We start from the raw sequence: 25,631 nt of genomic DNA on the forward strand, positions 1-25,631 counted from the left end.
TCTGCCTCCCCCTCCCCCTCTTCCTCCTCTCTCCTTCTCTGAGGATCATGAAACTCAAATCCTGCTGTAAGGAAAATAGGAAGACATAGAGAAAACTCTGGGAGCAGTCAAATTTCATTAATTCTGATTAACTTGAAAGAATGTGATAGGAATTGGTAAGAAGTCTTGATTATAGATCACTTAAAAAGAAATATATACCATCACTTGTAAAAGATCACTAACAAAATATTTCCCAGGGGAGGCCCTGATGAGCTTACTTTAATAACCAAGGCTCATTTACAATCAACAGCATCCAACTGCATAAACAGAATATCCTAATAAAGAACACTTTTCTCTTAAGTTAATATAACCCCCGACTCTCCCCCTTTTGCTAACATTGTATATTGCCTTGAAAGCCCTTTCTTCATACTCCAAAATAAGGTAAACTTTGGCCCAGAATGTAGTAGAGATTAATGGAGAGTTTGGGAGCTATCTCTCCAACCCAAGGGTCCCCTGGAAAATGGGAGTATGGCTAATAACAAGTAACCCCTTTGACCCCACCCCAACCTCACACACACTCAAACAAAGATACTCACACCCCCATGGTGATCCTTGAAATGGAAAGGGGAAGGAGGAGGCAGGCAGTTTGCATTAGACAGTTTAATCAGCTTCAAATAGATTAAAAGTTCTAGTTTACACTTCCCCCTTCCCCATAAATCATCCAGACAGGGCCCTAGCTTAGAAAGAGAAAAACACAGGTGTTCTAGGAAATATAGCCACATATAATACATACATCTTCTTCCCTGAAATAGAGCAGGTCCTGAGCAGAGCTCACTGGGGGCCACAGCCCACCCCCAGGGTAAAGCGACTCTGGGACTCTGCCAGTGGAAGTGCTGGAAGAGTGAGGCTTGGAGGAAGCCCCCAGTGTGGTTACCAAGCCCAAGGTGGGCCAAGGCCTTGGAATAGGTAGGTTAACTGGCAGGGCAGCAGTGCTGAGCTTTTCCTCTTCACTCTGCCAAGGCCTAATGGAAGTACTAGTTGTCCTGTTTTTTTCTCTTTTTTTTTTTTGAGAGGATGTAGGGGGAGAGGAGAGGAGAGGAGAGCCTCTCTGTGCCTTGGTTTCCCATTTGTGCATTCAGGGCCTCTGCAGGCCTCAAACAGGGAGTCTGAGGGGGTAGTGTTTAAGTGAGCACTTGGGCTTCCTCTGAGGAAAGGGAACCACCAAAGTGCAGACTTTTATTACTGCCATTCCTGCTCTTAGTGGGAGCAAGAGTTAGAAGGAAAACAAGTTAAAAAGGGCTAATGAGAAAAGAGGAGAAATGAGACAGATGACATTGGCATCTCATAAATTCTTATTGAAAATGGCACAGGTATTCAAAAGTTTCCAGGTAGTCTATAAGAAATTTAAATTGTTATCTATACTACAACTACTTACATATAGCTAATTGGAAAAGACTGGGGCTTGAGGGTTAGAGAGTGGATAGGGGACAAAGGAGAAGCTACATGAATAAATACAAGTGGAAGCTATCTGCCCCATTCCTAAAAGGATTTGCCGACAATGTTGGCACTTTGTAGCCAGGAGAATCCTCCAACCTCTCTCTCCATTCTCTTCAATTCTGAAGGCCCCTGGCCAGAGTTCTTTGTGACTGTCTCTGGACTCATGCCATGCAGCAGCTGTAGAGGATTTGAGCCCATCTCAAGAAACTTTAATCCCAGAATTGGACCAATCACCCCAAGCAGGAGAACTAGGATCTGGAGGGAAGAGAGGAGAGTCCAAGGAAACTCTGTGGCTGAGGCTGTGGGAAACCAGTGCCAGGGCCCAAGAAACCCATTTTTCCAGTTACCAGAAGTCACTGACATCTTCTGTGACTGCGTTAAGTTCAGGGGCAGGGGGAAACTTGCAGCAAGAAAATGTCAGTGTGCAACTGGGCGAATAAAGACCAAAGAAAAACAGTAAAGTGGACAGCTTACTTGCTCTCTGTCTCAGGTTTATCTTCTCCCCTTAAATCTCTCACAGCTCTAATTAAACACAAACAAAAGTCTCTTCCACAAATAGGCTACTTCTCAGCTTCAGCCACCTCCTGTGGTGGCTCTGGGTGTACCGGGGGTGGCATTTGTTCAGGAGTGCTGGTGTCCGGCATTTCATTTGAGCTCAGATATTCTGTTAGCACCTGAGAATGAAAAGATATCAAATTCAATACAAAGCACACTCTCAAAATCCAAATGAAGATAATCAGTACACACTGAGCTCTTCCTGTGAACCTATCAACCACACCAATGTTACAGATATGCAACCATCAACACCGAACTCAGAGCCAAGACCAGACTGTTGTCATCTTCTCAGCAGAATGGAACTGATGTTTATTTGAGTTCTATTCTTAACTGATGTGGAGAGATGCTACCATTATTATTCATGATAATAATAATGGGACCGCAAATAATTACACAGGTCCCTGCCCTTCACAATAGAATGTTATAACATACTTATCTAACAACACCTGATCAGTGGTTCTCAATATTTCTGCCCTAACACACAACTGACTAAAATAGTGATTCTAAACTAAAGAGGTTGGGGTAGCAAAATTTTATAATGACATATATGGTTTTGAAAATACCTCTAGAGTGATTCTAAAATACCACCCTTCCCCACATTCAGCTGAGAATCACTAACCTAAATTATTATGATTTAAAACCAGACTCATCACAAAAATTATCGAAATGATGATAATATATAAAAGTGGGTTTGCTGTATTTCAAAAAAGAAAATTCAAATTTTAGGAAAGTAGAGAACAATTATCTCCCTTATGAAAAGCATTCACTTAAAGGTAGGATTCAATTAAAAAAATTCAAGTCTATTAAAAATCTATTATATAGAATTAATAAACAAATTCAGCAAAGTCTTAGGATACAAGATCAATATACAAAATTGATTGTTTTTCTATATACACTCAATGAATAATCCAAAAATGAAATTAGGAAAATAATTTCATTTATAATAATATCAAAAAGAATCAAATACTTCTGAATAAATGGAACAAAAGAAGTATCAAACTTATACTCTGAAAACTAAAAACATTGTTGAAAGATATTAAAGAAGACCTAAATAAATGAAAAAACAGCTCATATTAATGGCTTGGAAGACTTAATCTTCTTAGGATGGCAATACTCCCAAAATTGATCCATAGAGTCAGTATGATCTCTATCAAAATTCCAACTAGCTTCTTTGCAGAAATTAAGAAGCTGCTCTTAAATTTCATATGGAAAGTCAAGGGACCCAGAATAGACATAAAGTTGGAGGATTCACACTTCTTAATTTCAAAACTTACTGAAACACCATAGTAACCAAGATAGTATGGTACTGGCATAAGAGTAGACATTGATCAATGAAATAGGATTGAGAGTCCACAAACAAACTCTCACATTTATGGTTTTGATGAGGGTACCAAGACAATTCAATGGAGAAAGAGTAGTCTTTCCAACAAACAACATTGAGACAACTGGATAGCCACATGCAAAAGAAAGAATTCGGACTCCCTATCTCATGCCATAAATGAAAATTAACTCAAAATGGATCAAAGACCTAAATATAAGAGCTAAAACTATAAAACTTTTAGAAGAAAACAGAAGCATAAATCTTTATGACCTTGGATTAGTCAATGGTCTCTTAGATCTGATCACAAAAGCAGCCACAACAACATAGATAAATTGGACTACATAAAAATTTAAACCTTTTAAAGGACACCATCAAAAAGAATGAAAAAACAACCCACAGAATGTGAGAAAATATTTGCAAATCATATATCTGATAAGGGAATTGCATATAAAATATATAAAGAATTCTGGGGGTGGCTCCATAGTGCAGTGGTTAGCATGTCTGCTTTACACACAGAAGGTCCTGTGTTTGCACCCTAGGTGGAGCCACAGACCATACTCTAGGTGTTCCAGACCCCAGGTGAGCCAGGCACCAGGGATGCCAGGCCCTGGGTGCAAGCCCCGAGCATGTGGGAGGAGACACCTCACTTTCAGAGATCCAGTTCTTAAGGGGAAATAACAACATCCATAGGTCAGGGGTGGAAGTGTGGGGGAGGGGAATTAAAGATGGGAAAAATAAATAAAAATAAAATCTATAAAAAATTCTTACGACTCAACAACAACAAAAAAACTCAGATTGACAAAGAATCTGAATAGACACTTCTCCAAGGATATACACATGACCAAGATGCTCATGAAATGATGTTCAACATCATTAGTCATCAAAGAAATGTAAATCAAAACCAAAATGAGATACTATTTCACACCCGCCAGGATGGCTAGAATCAAAATGTCAGATAATAAATGATGACAAGGATATGAAGAAATTAGAACCCTCGTATACTACTGGTGTAGATGTAAAATGGTGCAGCCACTTTGAAAAACAGTCAAGCGATTCTTCAAAAGGCTAAAAATAGAGTTACCACATGACCTGGCAATTTTACTGCCAGGTACATAGGGAAAAGAAATGAAAACATGTTCATGCAAAAACTTGTACATGTTGTTTATAGCACCATTATTCATAATAATCAGAATGTGGACACAACCCAAATGCCCACTGACTAATGAATGGATAAATAAAATAGGGTCTAATCACATAATGGAATATTATTCAGCCATATGAAAGAACGAAGTACTGCTACATGCTGCTACAGGGATGAACCCTGAAAATATTATGCTAAATGAAAGAAGCCAGTCACAAAAGACCACATACTATATGATTCCATTTATAAAATGCATAGAAAAGGCAAATCTGTAAAGAAAGTAGATTAGTAGTTGCCTAGGGCTGGAGCTGGAGAAATTGGGGAGAAAGGGAAAATAACTACTAATGAGTACAGGGTTTTTGAAGTGGGATAATGAAATGTTTTAAAAGTGATTATTGGGGTGATTGTACAACTCTGTAAATATACTACAAACTGGTGAATTGTACATTTTAAATAAGGATTTTATGGTATGTGAATTATATTTCAATAAAGCTACTATAAAAAAAGAAAGTTCTGATAATAAATTTTAGGAACATACTGTATGAAGTATATCTTGAGCAGGACAGCTGGGAGAGTCCCCACAATATCTGCATATTCCAGTGAAGAAGCACCCTTCTACCAAAGTAACCACACCACTAACTCCAACCCACTTTCCAACCCCTGTCTTTGCTCCTATAGCATTTTATGCTGCCCTCGTCAAGGCACTTTTCATGATGTCCAGCAACAGCCTGTTTTCTCATCTCTCATCCCCACTAGACAATGAGCTCCTTGAAAGCATGGACATCATTTGCCTTGTTCACTGGCGTATCCTGCACCTAGCACAGTGGCTGGCACAGAATGTTGAAGAAATCCTAATCTACCTCAAGGGCGCAAAGATCTTAAGGGATGCAAGGGCGGCTAGAGTGACTGGACATGAAACTGCCTAATTATATCTCTCAGGTGTAAATTTAGCCTACATTCTCTATCACTGACTCAGCCTTAAAGTCTTAAAGTCAAGAACACTTACTGGACTCTGTGGCAAGAGGCTGCTACTCGTCTCTTGTGTACTGGGAGGTCGACTTGCACTTTCCTCCAGTGGCAAAATACCCCTTCGATCCAGCACACTAAAGGAAATAGGAGAGTTACTAAAGCACTTCACATTAATCCTTCCACCCACCTACCCATTGAAACTTGTTGTATGTACTGGAAAACATAAACCTGCCCTTTGGTAGTCCAGCCTGATCCTAGCAAATGCCTCTTGTCTTCCATTTACTTTTTTTCTGACAAACCAGGGAACACCACATTAATCAGGGAATAAATAAAATAAGAATGAAAGGTTAACCCTTCAAAACAACTTGCCCAACAATATGGATGGACCTCGAGATAATCATGCTAAGCGAAATAATCCAGACAGAAAAAGTTGAAAATGGCATATCATTTATATGTGGGATATAAACCTAAAAGCAATAAATAAACAAGACAAACAGAGACTCATGGACATGGACTATAGACTAGTGGTTTCCAGAGGGTAGGGGGTGGGGGGAAGTGGGAGGTAGATGGGGTAAAGGAGGTCAAATATGTAGTGACAGAAAAAAATCTAACTACAGGTGAATACACAGTGTAAAAAAATTACACATGCACAGAAACAAATACGCACACACCTTACTGTTAAATAGAGAGATAGATGATTGATAGATAGATAGATAGATAGATAGATAGATAGATAGATAGATAGATAGAGATAGATAGATAGATAGATGATAGATAGATAGATAAACAAATAAAATAACTTAAAAAAAACTAGCCGTGGTCTATGGCCTGTGTAGCTTTGGCACCAAAGAACAATCCTTGGGAAGATATATTTGACACAAAGAGGCCATATTCAGAAGAAGGCATCAGACCAGGTAATGAGATCAGGTTGAGATGCTAGTCCCAAGAGTCCTAGGGACCTTGAGTACCTGGGGGGCAAGGGGCCACACAGCACTTCACAGCAGTTCTTCACAATGTTGCCATGGCTGTAGGGATTCTGGACACGATTCTTCCCTGTCCATGAGCCTTTGATCTGCAAGATAAAAGCCAAAGCTTATATTAAAAATTATGTTGAAGAAATATATGAGACATGGAAAGATAAAAAAGGTCTGGAGATGGATGGTGGTGATGGTTATACAACATAACTGTATTTAATGCCATTGACTTATACTTAAAAATGGTTAACAGAGTACATTTTATGTACTGTGTATCTTACTACAATAGGAAAATTTAAAAAGTATATGCATAGTAATGGAAAAATGTTCACAATAGAGTGAAAAATGCAGGTAACTGAATGATATTATTATTTTCACTTAAAAATACAAAATAAAACACACAAAATATATAGTCACATAAACATGGGAAGAAGTCTAAAGTCTAGAATACTATATATCATACCACTAATAGTGGTAATGTCTAGGAGGTAAAGCTACAGGAACTTATTTGCTATTTTTTTCTCATCTGTATTTTTTTTTATTTTCTACAGTGAACACAAATTGATAACTTAAAAAGCAAGAATTTTTTCAGTGCACCTGTCTCTGTCCATTCCAAATCCAGAGGCATCAACTATCCTTTAAATACCCATGAACAGCTGAAGAACCAATGATTCAACCTCTTATTCCTAAGTCTCTATAGGCATTCAGCTCAAAAAAAAGCAGTCTACTTTCTCTCTTGCATATCAAATTTAACAATCACCCATACCATGTTTCTGCCTGCCTCAACCTCCCAGGCCCTGGAGACCCAGTTCTCTAGCAGGTAACAATAGACTTTGGGGAGAAGAAGAAGAATACATGTTCATAAGGGAAAGTTAACTCACGTCTTCATTGGTTGTCTGGTTGAGAGCCACAAGGAAAGTGTGAAATCCAGTCAGTCCCACAACGGACCAGAGTGTGAAGAAACAAATGAGTACTTCTAGAACAGTGAGGTAATGTTAAGGAATGTTGAAGAAGCCACACCAGGGGACTCAACGTCTCAGCTCATATTCATAGCACTAGTCATACTATCTTTACCTCTCAGAACATATATCACAAATGACCAAGTATCCATATACAACAACAGGCGAATTCTAAACTCACTGGATATAATGCTTATGACAGGTAAAAGACTCCTGGTTATTCACTATGAGTAACTCTCTAACATCTCTAGTGAATCTGCCTATTTACTCATCATTAGCCCTTTAAAGGTGGCATTTATGAGGGGGCCAAAGTTAAACAATGTTGGCCATCACTGTCGATGGAAAATCCATCGAAAAAATTTTATAAATACTAAATTAGTGGGAAAAACAGGATGTGACTTATAGAAATCCGATCTGAATCTCATTTTCAGAAATGCAACCGCTGTACGAAATAAGCCTTAGCTGTAACAGGAAGGTGGAACTTCCAGCAAGTGACTTAAGAGGTCTACTGAGGCAAAGACAACTTCTATAGAAAGCAGGGCTGAGTGTGGGATCAGACGGACTTGGGAGGGAAGCAGTAGAGATAGGGGTAAGGGAAAGACCTCTCTTTAAGTCCTGGCCATCTTCCATTCTGGTTGCTATCACTGAGAGATCTTTTTTTTTTTTTTTAGACTTTGGTATTCTCTGACATCTTAAATAGGAGATGATGGGAGAACTGCATATGGAAAGCATGCCGAAAAGTAATTTAAAAGGGATTCACAGGCACATACTGCCAAGGGAGGATATGTTCCAGGAGTTTCTTTCAACGTCTCCAGGAAGCCAATTTTCAAGGATTCTGTGAAATCGTGAGGAGGAATAGAGAGAAAAGTTAGTGACTTTAGTAAAAAATGCATATTTATCCCAGTACTTATTTCCTTTCCTCTCTATCCCTTGTTACAAGCTGACAAGAGATAAGCCCTCACTCAGACAAGGGATTCTCAGCTCCAAGCCAATAGTCTCCTGACCAAAGTGTTCACATCTCCAATGCAGAACCCAACACTAAACTAGAGAGTCAGGCAGAAGCCAATCACCTAGCTCCTCTCCCTTTTCCTTAGCCCCTAACTATGGGCATGGAGAGGGATATTCATTCATAGACTAAAGAAATCAGAAATATCCAAGAAAAATTTTCTCTCCTCACCAATCGTCTCCTCCCTTGTTCAAAATCTAGCTGAGAACTCATCTCTTCCCAGAAAGCTATCTTGATCAAGACCACTCCTTTAACTTCACATCCCATCTGTCCTTATTTATTATCGGATGATTTATGTGTGTGTGTATGTGTGTGTGTACATGCATACATGTGAGTATGAATTTCCGATCTCCCAAAATAAACCATGAGCTAATAAAAGGCATTTCTGTGTATAAGTGCTTCTACTACCTGGCACAGGGAAGGTCTTACAAGGCAGAACAAGAGAGGATGCAGACGGGAAAAATACATCTCCAATTTTGGGAATCACCACAGAAATTCCCAGTACCTTGGGTACAGACCAACTATTATGATCCCAGTCCCCAGCATTGGGCCAGTGAGAAGGCCAAAACACTCAGTAAATACTAATTGATGTGAGCTGAGGTTTGGAGGCCTGCTAAAGAGCGGACGTTAAAGCTCATTTCTAACTGGTCCTAAGGCACCTTGACAATGGTAAAATTGCACCAGGAAATTCGACCACTCCCCTAAACTGTCTTGAAGTCTTCTCCCACCCCCCACTGCAATAATACACACTGCCCTACATACTCACTGAGGGCCACATAGACGATGTTGAAGGCGAAGACATATATGGTGAGGAGGGAGAGAGAAAGGATGAAGAGGTAGAAGTAGCGGTAGTTCCTCTTTCCAACACAATTCCCCACCCAGGGACAGTGATGGTCGAAGCGCTCTGTGGAAGAAAGACAGTCCAGTGCCAAAGCCTTCAAAACACAGTGCAAATCCACTATCTATGTAGTAACTAATTCAAAAACCCCAGGATTATTGTTTATTTCAACTGTAAGAAACTAGTTTCTATTTTTTACTTTTTCACAATGTTTTCATAGCCATCTCATTTAATCCCCATAATCGCCCTGGAAGCTAAGCAAAAGAAGATATTCTTTTCCCCATTTACAGATGAGGAAACTGAGGCACTGAAGCAGTAAATGATAAGTCTCACTGCCAGTTAACAGCAGAAACATTGCTTTTCCAAAGAAAAATCTTAGCAGGTAGGCCTATTAAGTTCAGGAAGAAAAAATAAGTAAAATAGCCAAGGAAGTTTCCAAAAATGAGTAATGTGGTTTTTCTTAACCTCCAGTTAGCAAAAGACTATAAAGCTACAATACTTAAAATGGTGTGGCACAGCTTAATGGAATGAAAAGTACCCAGAAACACTTTAGAATATATAAGAATTCACTGTCTAATAAAGGCAGCATTACAAAATCAGTGATGAAAGGAAGTATTGTTCCATAAATGACTCTTGAGACAATTGGCAATTTGGTGGAAGATAGGGTTATATTTTTCCCCTCATACTAACAAAAGTAATTCCAGAAGAATTAAAGAGTTAAATGTAAAAACAAAGCGAAACCATAAAATAAGCATAAATGATAAACAAACATTTATGCCCCATACGAAGAAGAATTTTCTGAACATAAAAGTAATGGAAAAAACACAGATGACAAAGAAAAATAGATTTGATTCTATAAACTTTTAAAAAAAATTATATACATTAAAAATACTATAAAAAATTAAAGAGGGGGAAAAAAAGTCCAGCAGGAATGTATGCAAATTTCGTGCCTTAGCATATAAAATGTCCTTACAAATCAGTAACGAAATAGAAATACTCCTTCAAGGAAATAGTCAAAAGACAAAAAGTTAATAAATACCATATAAAATATATTTAAATGTTTTCAGATTCACATATAATTCAGTGCATACTAGTACAACAATAAGACATTTTTTGCCTATCAAAATAAGAACATAAAAAATAATATCAGTGCTAATGAGAATAGGGTAAAATGAACACTCTAATATACTGTTTGTGGTAGTGTAAATTTAGAGAACCATTCTGGAAAGTAATTTAGTAATATGTATCAAGAGTCTTAATGCTCACGCCCCTTTAGCAGAATACATTTTCAGTAATGAGGAAATAGAGATATACTATTTCCTTTATGAACTTTTATGAATTTGCCTACTCCAGATATTTCATATAAGTAGACTCATACAATATGTGGCCTTTTGTGTCTGGCTTCTTTCACTTAGCTTTATGTTTTCAAGGTTCATACATGTTGTTGCATGTATCAGGACTTCATTCTTCCTTGCAGCTGAATAATATTTCATTGTATAGATATACTACATTTTGTTTATCCATTCAACCACCGATGGACACTTGGGTTGTTTCCATCTTCTGGCTATTGTGAACAATGCTGCTATGAACACTGACATACAAAAATGTTTGAATATGTTTTCAATTCTCTTTGGTATTGTTACAGACAGAATTGTGTTCCCCTAGATTCATATGTGGAAGCCCTAACCCCCAATGTGACTGTATTTGGAGATAGGACTTCTAAGAAGGTAACTAAGGTTAAATGAGCCATAAGGGGGAAGTCTTAATCCTATAAGACTGGTATCCTTAAAAGAAGAGGACAAGGTGCCAGAAGTGCACAAGTACAGAAACAAGCTCCACATGAGGACACAGCAAGAAGGTGGCCACCTGCAAGCCAGAGACAGGGAGAAAGAGAGAGAGAGAAAGGCCTCACCAGAAATCAACCCTGTTGACCCCTTGATCTTGGACTTCTAGCCTCCAGAACTGTGAGAAAATTAACTTCTGTTATATTCTGTGATATTTTGTTATGGCAGCCCAAGCAGGTTAATACAGGTATATACCAAGGAATGGAATTGCTGGGTCATGTAATAATTCTATTATTAATTTTTTAAAAATTTATTTATTTTAATTAGTTTCAAGCACACAGTACATTGGATAGACATCTATATAGTTTGTAAAATGGTCCCCGCCAACTGCTGCCTCCCTCCCCTGACCTTCCACCTAGCCAACGTATTCATTCTAAATGCATTCCCTATGCTGTGTTTCCCATCCCCATGTCCACCCATCAGCTACTAATTTGTACTTCTTTAACCCTTCACCCCATTCTCCCAGCCCCCAAATGCCCCTCCTCTCCATCCATCACCAAATTGTCCACTATATTTATGAGTCTTTTTTTGATTAGTTTATTCTTTTTATTCCTTAGATTCTGCATATAAGTGAAATCATATAGTGTTTATCTTTCTCTGACTTAAATACCTTCTAGATCCATCAAAGCAATATGTTTTTCCATCCCCTTCCTTTTAGCTTGTCTTTTAATCTGAAGTAAATCTCTTATATGTGACATGTAGGGGTCTTGTTTTCCTTTCCATTCAGCCACTCTATCTTTTAGTTGAAGCACTTAATTCTTTTCCATTTGAGGTACTTATTGATAGGAATGTAGTTGCTACCATTCTTTATTCTTATTTTTGATACATGTTTTTTCTTCTTAAAAAAGTCCCTCCAACATTTCCTGTAATATTGGCTTGGTGGTGATAAATTCCTTCAGCTTATTTTTGTCTGGAAAGCTCTTTTTCTGTCCTTCAACTCTAAATGATTGCTTTACTGGATAAATTATTCTTGGTTATAGATCCTCAATCTTCATCCTGTTGAACATTTTTTTTGCCAAGCCCTTCTGTCCTACATAGTTTCTTTTGAGAAATCAGCTGCCAGCCTTATGGGTGTTCCCTTATAAGTAACTATCTGTTTTTCTCTTGCTGCTTTTAATATTCTTTCTTTGTAATTAACCTTTGGCATTTTCATTATGAAGTGTCTTAGTGTGGGCCTCTTTGGATCCCTGGTTTTTGGAATTCTCTGAGCTTCCTGGGGTTTTATGTCCATTTCTTTCACCAGGTTAGGGAAGTTTTCCATCATTATTTCTTTAAACAGTTGTTCAACATCTTGATTTTCTTCAGTTACACTGATTAGATGGATATTTGGACCCTTAATATTGTCCCATATGCTCCTTAAATTATTTTTAGAATCTTGGTATCTTATCTCTTGCCATTCTGATTGAGTGTCCTTGGCTTTCCTGTCCTCTAGATAAGACATTTGATCCTTTTCTTTATTCATTCTGCTTATTCCTTTGTTTATTCCATTTAATATATATATAATGTGTTCTTCATTTCAGACTGGTTCCCTTTTATAACTTCCATTTACATTTTTATGTTTTTTATCTTTGTTGAAGTTCTCACGGAATTTAACCGAAAGTTCATTGAGCATCTTTATACCCAGTGTTTTGAACTCTGCATCTGTTATATTACTTGACTCTATTATATCTGAATCTATCATATTGTTTCTGCTTCTTTGTCTTCCCATTTTGTCTGCCTTTCTGTGTCTGTTTCTATGTACTAAGCAAAGCTCCTAAGTTTCTCGGTCTTATTAGTGTGGATTTGTGAAGTAGGTGTCCAGTAGCACAGTCCTGAGAGGAGTTCAGTTGCAGGCCAAATTTAGCCCCACCCTTTGCCCCTCCATATCCACCTGTTAGATTCAGCAAGCAATCCACAGATACTATGCTTATAGTTGCCTCACAAGGCCACGCCAGAAATGGAGGCCAGCTTCCTCCTGTGTGAGTCTAGGTGCTGCTCGGTAAGGAACACCTGACTCGCTGAGGATATACCTGGATGTGACTTGGGTGGGGGCCCTGAGTTGGGGGAGGTGGGGTTTCAGGGAATCAATCCTCTGTGCAGAGCAACCTCTGTTATCCAGTTTGATGAGCTCACGGCTATGGCAGTGCTGTGTCCACGCACTGGGAAAGGGGAGGGCTCAACTGGGAACAATGGATATCGCTGGCACTTCTCTACAGAGTGAGTCTCGCCTTGGCCCTCACTCCGACAGTGTCTCCCTGTAAGTCCCTGGTGTCCCCTGAACGCAGGCAAATCATCACTCATGCTCAGAGCAAGCTGGTCCATCACCACAAAAATCCACTCGTGGACGTGGCCCATTTAAGAGGCTTCTGCCACTGCTGCAGCCTCTGTCTCACTCAGCCATTTGAGACCAGGCAGCCCTGTGTCCTTGCCCTGTTATACCTTCTGCTGTTGCAGAGTGATTTCTTAGATTTCTCCATAGTTGTATGTTGTAGATCCCAGGCAATTTTTCCTTGCTGCTGGTCCTTGTTTCTGTCACAACTTTGATTTGGCCGCCAAAGGGATGAACAGAGCCCCTATCATCCATGCCATTTTGGTTGCCCCCTTCCTATGCTTAACTTTTTGAGGAACAGTCAAACTGTTTTCCACAGTGGCTGAACCATTTTACGATCCTAGCAGAAATGTATGAAGGTTCTAATTTTACCACATCCATAAATTTAATAATCTTGATTACAGTGTTATAATGATGAATAAAATGGAATTGTGAATAATATGTAGTGATAGGAGACTGGCTAAATAAACTAGAATATAGTTATGTGATGAGTTATGCAGTCACTAAAATAATATAGTCAAAAAACACATATTAAAGATGAATTAAAAATGCTCAAGATAGTCTTCCAGTCAAGATAGCAGAGTAGGTAAATGCTGTGCTTCCCTCCTCTCACAGCCACAAAGAAATTACAACTAAACTACAGAACAGCCATCATTGAGAGTTGCCTAAAGTGTAGCTGAACAGAAGTCCTACAACTGGGGACACAGAAGAGGCCACCTCATGACTGGTAGGAGGGGAAGGATGTTTAAAGGGCCAGTCCCACACCTGTGTGTGGTGGTTGAGAACTGGGAGGGGCATCTAGACTGAGAAGATACCTCTGAGGAGCACGGGGTCCCAGCCCCACACCAGGGTCCCCAGCCCAAGGTTCCAGTGCCGAGAAGAGAAGTTCCCACAACTTCTGCCTTTGAAAACCAGCAGATAGAGTAGCTGGATGAGATGGAGGGCCAAGGGAGTCACAGACTTTCCTCTGAAGGGGCCTGCATGTATACTTACTTGGTGACAGTCTCACTGACTCTGAGCTCAGGCTCTGGGGAAACAGCTTGGAAGGTGTCAGGGACATACAGAGAGGAACTGAGTTGTTTGGCTTTAGGAGAGGGCTAGAGGGGAAGCTTTCTCCCAGATTTAAGTGCTGGCAGAAGCCATTGTTCCTTTCTTGAGCCCTCTCCCACAGTGTGCAGATACAGGCAGCTGCTTTATCTGAGTCTCCATCAATGTAACTAATACTGGTTGTCCCACCCTGGTGATTCCCTGAGAAACTGCCCCACCCAACTTGCTGGCCCACCACAGCAGCTTCCAGTGGATGTTCCATACAATTGGCCTGTCTTGACTCATGCTGAGAACTTTCCTAAAATCTCTCAAAGTTTCACAAAACCTAAATAAGTAGCATCTGGCCTCAGTGTGCCCCGAAACCCTTGTTGAGCGGCCTCAAGCCCAGCACTAGTGGCAGCCAGCCTCAGTTCATGGCTTAGCATTTCAAGACACATCCAAGCCCAGCATCGGTGACAGCCACATGCAGATTGCTTGCTAGCTCATGACAGGTGGCTCCAGGCAGGGCACAGGCTGCAACTGAAGTTGGCCTATGACAGGGCCCTCCAAGGAGGCCTCAGCCTGCATGCCAAGTGGTCAGCTGCTGTCTGAGCTGGAGCACAGCTCAGCATTCATATTTGAAAATGTTACACTCTAAGGGCCTATTGGACAGGCACTAGAGCCCTACTAAAGTGAATCCTGCTCTGTAGGGTCAGCCCCTGCACAACAGCTCTTCCACTATAGTCACCAGCCAGTCTTCACAACCAATCGGCCAAGGGTCAATCCCTCTTACTGATGTGTGAACAGCAACCAAAGCTCAACTATGACAGAAAGGCACACAGAACCCAAGGGACACACTTGGAGCACCTGGCTTAGGAGATCAGGGAGACGGCACCACAAGTCTCCACAAAGCACCTACTACATAAGGCCACTTTACTAAGATCAGGAGAAATACCAGTACTGCCTAGCACATAGAAACAAACATAGGGAGGCAGCCGAAATGGGAAGACAAAGAAACACGTCTCAAATGAAAGAACAGAACAAAGCTCTGGAAAAAGCACTAAAAAAAATTCAACGAGCAATCTACCACATGCAGAGTTCAAAATATTGCTTATGGTGTAGAAGATAGAGGCTTTGTTCATTCCTCTTGCAACTGCATCAAAGTTGTGACAGAAGGACGGAGGAAACAGCAAGCAAAGTCACCTAGGATCTAGATGAACAGAAACACTACAACTACGGAGAGAAATAAGAAATCACCCTGCAATGGTAAAAGGTAGGAGGGGGCAAAGATGTGAGCAATTAATTGTCTATTGTATTTCAATAAAGCCGGGAAAAAATACTGCTTATAAGGATGCTCAATGAACTTAGGAGAAGAGCAGATGAACTCAGTGAGAACTTCAACAAAGAGACAGAAAACACAAAAAAGGAAATAAAAAACAAAAAAAAGAATGAGTCAGAATTGAAGAATACAATAACTGAAATGAAGAATACCTTAGGAGGAATCAACAGTAGATTAGATGAAGCAAAGGAGTGAATCAGTGACTTAGAACATAAAGTAGAAGAAACACCCAATCCGAATAGCAACAAGAAAAAATTAAAAAAAAAAAATGAGGATAGTTTAAGGGGCCTCTGGGTCAACAACAAGTGTACCAAAGATTTGTACCATAATGGTACCAGAAAGAGAAGAGAGAGCAAAAAATTTAAAACCTATTTGAAGAAATAATGATAGAAAACTTCTCTAACTTCATGATGGAAATAGACATACAAGCCCAGGAAGTACAGAGTTCCAAACAAGATGAACCCAAAGAGGGCCACACCAAGACACATCACAATTAAAATACCAAAGGTTAAAGACAATGAGAGAATCTTAAAAGTAGCAAGAGAAAAGCAATTAGTTACTACAAGAGAGCACCCATAAGACTGGCAGCTGATTTTTCAACAGAAACTTTTCAGGCCAGAAGGGGTTGGCATAAAATATTCAAAGTGATAAAAAGCAAGGACCTATGACCAAGATTACTCTACCCAGCAAAGCTATTATGTAGACTCAAAGGACAAATAAAGAGCTTTCCAGACAAGAAAAAATTAAAGGAGTTCATCATCACCAAGCCAGTATTACAGGAAATGTTGGAGAGGCCTCTTTAAGAAGAAAAAAAAAACAGATAAAAATATGAATAATAAAATGACAGTAACTGCATATCTATCAAAAATAACTTTACATGTAAATAAATTAAATGCTCCAATTAAAATAGGGTAACTGAATGGATAAGAAAACCAGACCCTTACATATGCTGCCTATAAGAGACTCACTTTAGATCAAAAGACACACAAAGACTGAAAGTAAAGGGGTGGAAAAAGATGTTTCATGAAAATGGAAACAAGCAAAAAAAGCTAAAGTACCAATACTTATACCAGACAAAATAGACTTTAAAATAAAGGCTATAACAGAGACAAAGAAGGACCCATTTATCTCACCACTTCTGGGTATTTATCAAAAACAAAAACAAAACAGAACAGAACACTTCTTCAATGGAATACGAGAATCCATATGTTCATTGCAACATTATTTACAGTAGCCAAGATATGGAGGCAACCTGGGTGTCCATCAATGGATAAATAGAAAAAGAAGAGGTGGTGCATATATAAAATAGAATATTACTTGACATTAAAAAAGAATGAAATTGTGCCACCTGTGACAACATGGATGGACCTAGAGGGTATTGTGCTGAGTGGAGTAAGTCAGAAAAAAACAAATGCCATATGATTTCACTTACATGTGAAATCTAAAGAGCAAAATGAACAAACAAAACAGAAACAGACTGATACAAACAACATTTTGATTGTTGCCAGATGGGAGGGGGATCAGGGATGGGTGATAAAGAGAAAGGGATTAAGAAGTATAAATTAGTAGTTATAAAATAGTTATGGGGATAAAAAATATAGCATAAGGAATATAGTCAATAATATTATAATAATTATGTACTAGATTTGTCAGGGTGATCATTTTGTTAGTGAGACTGGAAGGAAATAAAGCAAAATGGAGAGCGATTTTAAGATTAAGTTTTATTTACACTTTCTGTACTTCATATATTTTCTACAATGAACATGTATTATTTTAAGAAACAAAAAAAACAGAGAATAAAATCTATCATTTCTAAAGAACATTAAGCTGTGTACTGGCCAAAAAATAAGACTATAAGAATAATATATCTCCCAGTTAAAGGACTACAATATCTTTTCAGAAAAGAAAGGCATAGAGAAGAATGACATGTTCAATTCTTACTCTAAGCAAACCTGCCATGTAAAAATATTGGAAATATACATTTCTACAATTGTATTTTACCTTATTTTAAATCACACTTTTTTCCTGGTAATATAAGCAATAAATACTCATTGTAGAAAACCTGAATATTTTTTTAATTTCTTTTTTTAAATTTATTTATTTAAATTAGTTTCAAGTATACAGTACATTGGTTAGACATCTGTATAGTTCATAAAACAATCCCCCCTCCAATTGCTCCCTCCTTCCTCTGGCCCTCCACCTAGCCAACATATTAATACTAACTGTATTCCCTCTGCCATGCTCCCTGTCCCCATGACCAACTATCAAATACTAATTTGTACTCCTTTAACCCTTCATTCTATTCTCCCAGACCCCAAATCCCCTTCCCTCTGTCCATCACCAGATTGTCCACTATATTTGTGAGTCTGTTTTTGAGTAGTTTCTTTTTGTTTCTTAGATTCTGTATATAAATGAAACCATATGGTATTTTTCTTTCTCTGTCTGACTTATTTCACTCAGCATAATAACCTCTAGGTTCACATCATTGCAAATGGTAGGATTTCATTTTTTAATGGCCGAGTAATATTCCATTGTATATACGAACCATAATTTCTTTATTCAGTCGTATGTTGATGGGCATTTAGGTTGCTTCCACATCCTGGCTATTGTAAATTGTGCTCCCATGAATACTTGAGTGCATAGATCTTTACGAATTATTGTTTTGGTTTTCTTTGGATAAATATCCAGGAGTACAATTGCTGCATCAAAAGGTATATCCATTTTTAATTTTTTGAGAAACCTCCATACTGTTTTCCACAGTGGCTGTACCAATTTGCAAACTCACCAACAACATATGAGGGTTCCCTTTTCTCTGCATCCTCACCAACACTTGTTTTTTGATTTATTGACGATAGCCATTCTGACAGATGTGAGGTGATATCTCATTGTGGTTTTAATTTGTATTTCTCTGATGGTTAGCGACCTTAAGCATCTTTTCATATGTCTATTAGCCATTTGTATTTCCTCTTTGGAGATGTATTTGTTCAGGTCTTCTGCCCATTTTTTAATTGAATTACTTTTTGTTGTTGAGTTGTATAAGTTCTTTGTATATTTTGGGCATTAACCCCTTATTAGATGTATCATTGGTGAGTATCTTCTCCAAAACATTCAGTTATCTTTTTGTTTTGTTGATGGTTTCCTTTGCTGTACAAAACTTTTTAGTTTGATGTAGTCCCATTTGTTTATTTTTTCTTTTGTTTCCCTTCCCTGAGGAGATATATCTGAAAAGAAATTCCTGTTAGAGTTTTACTTGTTCCTTTCCAATTTGGATGCCTTTTATTTCTCTTTCTTGTCTTATTGCTGTGGCTAAGACTTCCAATACAATGCTGAAGAGGAGTGGTGAAAGCGGGCATCCTTGTCTTGTTCTTAATCTTAAGGAAAATGCTTTTAGCCTTTCCCCACTAAGTATGATGTTAGCTATAGGTTTGTCACATGTGGCCTTTATTATGTTAAGCTATGTTCCCTCTTTTCCCAATTTTCTGAGCGGTTTTTTTTTTTATCATAAATGGATGCTGAATTTTGTTGAACGTTTTTTCTACATCTATTGATATGATCATATGGTTTTTATCTTTTGATTTGTTAATGTGGTATATCACATTAATTAATTTGTGGATATTGAACCAACCTTGTATCCCAGGAATAAATCCAACTTGATCGTGGTGCATGATATTTTTAATGTATTGCTAAATTCAGTTTGCTAATATTTTGTTGAGGATTTTTGCATCAATATTCATAAGTGATATTGGCCTATAGGCTTCTTTTTCTATAATGTCTTTGCCTGGTTTTGGAATCAAGGTAATGGTGGCCTCATTAAAGGAGTTAGGAAGCCTTCTCTCATATTAGATTTTCTGGAATAGTGTGAGAAGAATAGGTGATAATTCTTCTTTGAATGTTTGGTAAAATTCACCTGTGAAGCCATCTGGTCCAGGACTTTTGTTTTTTGGGAGGTTTTTGATTACTGATTCAATTTCATTGGTGGTATTCGGTCGGTTCAGATTTTTTGTTTCTTCTTGACTCTGTCTTGGGAGATTGTATGTTTCAAGGAATGTGAGCATTTCTTCCAGATTGTCCAATTTGTTGGTGTATAATTGCTCGTAGTATTTTGAAGATTTTTTTAATGAAGGAAACAACATCACTCAAAATTCCTAAACCTATAGATAATAAACTATAAGTATTCTAGAGTATCTCCTTGCATATCTCTTTATACACACTTATATTTTTCAAATGTGGAACTGAGATCATACTATACAATCTTCTGTTTTCTTTTTCTTTCATTTCACTTTCTGGCATGAGGTTTTCCAATAAAAGTCTATTGTATGAATGTCCTACAATTTACTCACCCATTTATCGACTAGTAGACAATTAAATTTATCCAATTTTTCATTATTATGATAATCCTCAAATAAATATTTCTGCACATAAATCTTTTACCACTTTCTGATTTTCTTAGGATAGATCCCTAGGAAGGGAATCAGTGGCATCAAAGGGTAAACATTTTTTAATGTTTCATGAATCTTACTAGGTTGCCTTGCAAAAATATTGTTCCAATTCACACTCCTACCCATGTAGACCTAAGCGTTATCAGGTTTTCCTTGCTCACTTTCTAGATTAAAAAGATCCTGTTTTAATTATTATTTCTTCAATTTTTAGTAGGAGTAAAGTATTTTCATGTTAACTAGCTAATTGTATTTCCTATTTTATTAACTGTCTATTTTTCTACTGAAACGTTAGTGTTTCTTTTAAAAAATCAATTTGAGTTATTTATATCTAAGAATATTAATAATGAGAGGGAATTCTTTATGAAAACCTTCACAACATACCTTCTTGTAATATGAAGTTTCTTGGCTCATTTAAAATGAGTTTCAATTTTTAAAAATCCTATCTACACAGAGCTTTTTACCAAATAAAGTAAGATACAGCTTCTCAGCCTTTGCCTAAAGAATTGGCTAATAAGAGGAAAGCTATGTACTCAAGCCTGTGCCATGGCATATATTAAGAATGCTGGAAGTATCCCTATTGATATGATAATATAAGGGATTGCATATATATGCCTATTGTTAAACATATTTACTGCCTGTCTCTGATCTTTCCCAGGGCTCAGCGCTATGCAGTGATTTAAACTAAACCACATACATGCAAAGAGAAGCACAGACCATGTATTATGTACACATATACCCGCCACCCTTGCAGCAGCAGCAGAGGAAGAAGAAATGAGGGTTTTGGAATCAGATCTGTTCTACCTTCAACTCTTACTAATTATATGAATCTACACAAAGGTGCTTCGCCTATTTCCTCATCTTTAAAATGGAATAATACCTAACTCATGGATTTCTTACAAGTCTTAAATGAGAGAAAGAGAAAGCACTTCACATATTGCCTAGTATATAGCAGAAACTCAATAAGTGCTAGCAACTTTCATGGGAACACTACTTTTTACATAGCCCTTCCTTCCCTGATGCTGCCCTCCAGTGGACTAGGGTTCTCCTCCCACTATGCAAGCCAGGTTCCATTTGAAACAGAACCAGTCAAGGAAAATCTAGATTTGAAAAACAGGTTGTTTACTTCCCCATTTACCAAAGAGTTTTTTTTTTTAATTTAGACTAGAATATATTTAAATTCCAATTTGGTCTACAGAAGTAGTTTATTACAGTTGTTCAGAAGTTGTTGCCTATTTAAATCTATCTTCCCATCCCTACTGATTTTTCCTGAGAAAAATCACCCTGATCTTCTTCAACTCAGCCTTTCCCCCAGACAAAGCCCTGGTGCTTTTACTCACCAACACAGTTGTCACAGATGCTGCAATGGGAGGCCCTGGGAGGCCGGAAGATCTTGCATGTATAACAGTATTTCAACTTCACAATCTGGTTGTTTATCTGGAAATTCTTGATACGAGGGGGTGGTCGCTGGCCCTGGGGCACCGCACCATTGGTAGCTTCTGTAGATCAGTAAAGACAGTTAACATCACTGATAGTCATTATTTGAAGCCAAAGTTTCACCACTTCTCCAAAAGCAATGAAAGTAATCAAAAGTGCCATAAACCCACTATCTTCTCCAGACTAGCATTCCCAGACTAGATTGTCAATACCAGTATCCCCCCAAAACTCCACTGAGTGCCATGCAATTCTTATATGTATATGTGAAAAAGTGTTTCTTCAAGTTTTTGACTGATACAAATATATGTATGTATATATATATATATATATATATATATATATATATATATATATATATATATATATAAAGGAGAAATATAAATGGCTAAAAAAACATGAAATGAAAACATCCAATTTCACTCATAATCAAAAAAATAACAACACAAAAATACCATTTTTACCTATTACATTCACAAATATTTAAAAATTAAAATATACAGTGTTGGCAATGATAGAAGGTATTTTTATATATTACAGTAAGCAATGTAGCAGTGGCTACCGAGATTTTTTTTTAATTTTTATTCTTCAATTAGAGTTGACATTCAGCATTATACGTTTCAGGTATTCAGTATGGTGGTTAGACATTTATAATTTATGAAATGATTCCCCTAATTATTCTGGTACCCACCCAGCACTATACATGGTTATTAAAATATTATCAACTGTATCTCCTATGCTGTACTTTACATACCTGTGAGTATTTTGTAACTACCAATTTTTACTTCTTAATCTCTTCACTTTTTGTCACCCAGCCCCCGAAAGCCCCTCCTTCTGGCAATTACCAGTTTATTCTCTGCATCTATAAGTCTGCTTTTTTGTTTGTTCGTATATTTTGTACTTCAGATTCCACATATAATTGAAATCATATGGTATTTGTCTTTGCCTGACCTATTTCACTTATCATAATACCTTCTGGGTCCATTCATGTCATTGCAAATGATAAGACTTCATTTTTATGGCTGAGTAGTATTCCATTATATATATGTACAACTTCTTTATCCAATCGTCTATTGATGGGCACTTAGGTTGCTTCTATTTCTTGGCTATTATAAAAGTCCCACAGTAAACATAAGGATGCAATTATTTTCTTAAATTAGTGTTTTGATTTTCTTTGGATAAATATCCATAAGTATAATTGCTGGGTCATAAGGTCGTTTTATTTTTAATTTGTTTAGAAAACTCCAAACTGTTTTCCATAATGGCTATATCAATTTGAAATCCCACCAACAGTGCATGAAGTTTCCCATTTCTCCATATCCTCAATAATACTTGTTTTTTATTTATTGATAACAGCCACTCTTATAGATGTGGAATGATATCTCGTTGTGTTTTTTTTTCAATTTTTTTAGCTTTATTGAAATATAATAGACAATTGGTTGCTTATATTTACATTGTACAATTCAATGAGTATTCCTCAATTATAGTTGGCATACAATAATAGTTTCAGTTGTACAGTGATTAAAGATCTAACTCACAAAGTGATCACTCCACTAAATCTAGTAACTCTCTTCTCCTTTACATATTTATTGTAACATTGTTGACTATTTTCCTTATGCTACACTTTATATCTCCATTGCTATTTTGGAACTATCCATTTGTACTTCTTAATCCCTTTGCCCTTTCCACTGTCCCCTCAAACCCCCTCCCATCAAGTATTCTTCAAAATATTCTCTGTATCTGTGAGTTTGTCTCCATTTTTGTTATTGTTGTTGTTGCTGCTGATTTTCTTTTGATTCCACGTGTACTCAAAATCATGTGCTATTTGTCTTTCTCTATCTGACTTACTTCATTCAGCATAATACCCTGTAGGTCCATCAAGGCAATATCTTTATCCATCCCCTTTCTTTTAGTCTGTGTGTCTTTAACTCTGAAGTGAGCCTTTTGTAGGCAGCATATATATATAGGAGTCTTGTTTTCTTATTCATTCAGCCACCCTATCTTTTGGTTGGAACACTTAATTCTTTTCCATTTGAGGTACTAATTGATAGGAATGCAGTTGTTACCATTTTTTATTCCCGTTTTCAATACATGTTTTTTCTTCTTAAAGAAGTTCTTCCAACATTTCCTGTAATACTAACTTGCGGTGATAAATTCTTTTAGCTTATTTTTGTCTGGGAAGCTCATTATCTGTCCTTCAACTCTAAATGATAGCTTTGCCAGATAAAGTATTCTTGGTTGTAGATCCTGGATTTTCATAATGTCGAATATATTCTACCAAGCTCTTCCGTCCTGCAAAGTTTCCTTTGAGAAATCAGCTGCCAGTCTTATGGGTGTTCCCTTGTAGGAAACTAGCTGTTTTTCTTTTGCTACTTTTAAGATTCTCTCTTTGTATTTAACATTTGGGCCTCTTTGGGTTCATCTTTTTTTGGGACTCTGTGAGCTTCCTGGTGTTGCATGTCTATTTCCTTCACCAGGTTAAGGACGTTTTCCATCATTATTTCTTCAAATAGCTCTTCGACTTCGTTATCCCTCTTTAGGTACCCCTATGACACAGATGTTGTTACCCTTAATTTTGTCCCATAGGCTCCATAAATTATTATTATAGTCGTGGTTACATTTTTTCTTGCCATTCTGATTGGCCGTCCTTGGCTTCCCCATCCCCTATATTAGTGGTTCAATCCTTTTCTTCATCCACCCTGTTAATTTCCTCTAATATACTGTTCATCTCAGATAATGTATTCTTCATTTCCGACTGGCCCCCTTTTATAATTTCCATTTCCATTTTTATGTTTTTTTATCTCTTTGTTAAAATTCTCACTGAATTCATCTACACTTCCTCTAAGTTCATTGAGCATCTTTATAACCAGTATTTTGAACTCTACATCCGTTAGATTGCTTGACTCCATTTTTCCTTGATCTCTGTTCTGTTCTTTCATATGATTTCTGCTTCTATGTCTTCCCATTTTGACTGCCTTTCTGTGTCTGTTTCTATGTATTAAGCAAAGCTCCTAAGTCACTTGGTCTTATTAGCGTGGCTTTGTGTAGTAGGTGTCCAGCAGCACAGCCCTAAGAGGGGTTCAGCTGCAGGCCAAGTTTAGCCCCAGCCTGTGCCCCTCCAGGGCGACCTGTTAAGATTCAGCAAGCAGTCCACAGATGCTATGCTTATAGTTGCCTCAAGAGAGCATGCCAGAAACCAAGGCAAGCTGCCACCAGTGTTAGTCTTGGAGTTGGCTCAGCAAGGAGCACAGGACTCACAAAGGACACAGCTGGATGTAGCTTAGGTTGGGCCACGAGTTGGGGAGAGAGTTTTAGGGAATTCTCTGGGCAGATCAACCTCTGTTATCCAGTTGGATGATGTCTCATCTATGCTGGCGCTCAGTATGCACACTGGGAAGGAGAAGGCCTCAACAGAGGAAAAATGGACACCACCAGCACTTCTGCCCAGCACTTCTGCCTCACCTCTGGCCCTTGCTCTGACAACTCAGTGTCCCCCTGTAAGTCCCTGGTGCCCCATTAGCAGCCTTCCAGGCTCTGGTGCTCAGAGCAAGGGAGTCCATCATCGCGCAAGTGCCCTCGCGGACATAGCCCCTTTAAGAGGCGTCTGCAGCTGCCAGCTGCCATTGCCATAGCCTCTCTCCCACTCAGCTGTTTGGGATGCTTGGGCCCCTTGGGATCAGGCAGCCACGCACCTTCGCCCCTCGCATCTTCTGTCTTTTTGCAGGTTGGTGTCTTATTTCTCTCCCTAGTTGTAGTGCTTCTATTCACCTAGACCCTCAAGTGACTGCGCTTGCTGTTTGCTCCATGTTTCCATCACACCTTTGATGTTGTCTCAAGAGGGGATGAATAAAGCCTCTATCATCTACCACTTTCCTCAGTCTCTTATTGTGGTTTTAATTTGCATTTCTGTGATGACTAATGACGTCAAGCATCTTTTCACATGTCTCTTGGCCATCTCTATGTCCTCTTTGGAAACAATGTCCATTCAGGTCCTCTGCCCATTTT

General features: G+C 38.1%; 1 protein-coding gene across 4 annotated transcripts in view; it reads right to left on the reverse strand.

Annotated features, from left to right (window-relative positions):
- Positions 1-624: 624 nt before the first annotated feature.
- ZDHHC9 (zinc finger DHHC-type palmitoyltransferase 9) overlaps positions 625-25,631 on the reverse strand; it is a 46,197-nt gene continuing 21,190 nt past the window's right edge. For 3 of the 4 annotated variants that reach the window (XM_036226652.1, XM_036226650.1, XM_036226653.1), the window contains 7 exons: positions 21,533-21,691; positions 9,168-9,305; positions 8,182-8,230; positions 7,318-7,420; positions 6,431-6,534; positions 5,500-5,596; positions 625-2,150 (listed from right to left, as the gene is read on the reverse strand). In XM_036226652.1, the coding sequence (XP_036082545.1) occupies positions 2,037-2,150; positions 5,500-5,596; positions 6,431-6,534; positions 7,318-7,420; positions 8,182-8,230; positions 9,168-9,305; positions 21,533-21,691 (764 nt within the window). In that variant the 3' untranslated portion in view covers positions 625-2,036. The remainder of the gene's footprint in view (positions 2,151-5,499; positions 5,597-6,430; positions 6,535-7,317; positions 7,421-8,181; positions 8,231-9,167; positions 9,306-21,532; positions 21,692-25,631) is intronic. The other variant, XM_016152765.2, reaches the window with a different exon arrangement.

Source organism: Rousettus aegyptiacus, unplaced genomic scaffold (assembly GCF_014176215.1).
Source record: "Rousettus aegyptiacus isolate mRouAeg1 unplaced genomic scaffold, mRouAeg1.p scaffold_m13_p_9, whole genome shotgun sequence".
In the NCBI taxonomy this organism is placed as follows: Eukaryota; Metazoa; Chordata; class Mammalia; order Chiroptera; family Pteropodidae; genus Rousettus; species Rousettus aegyptiacus.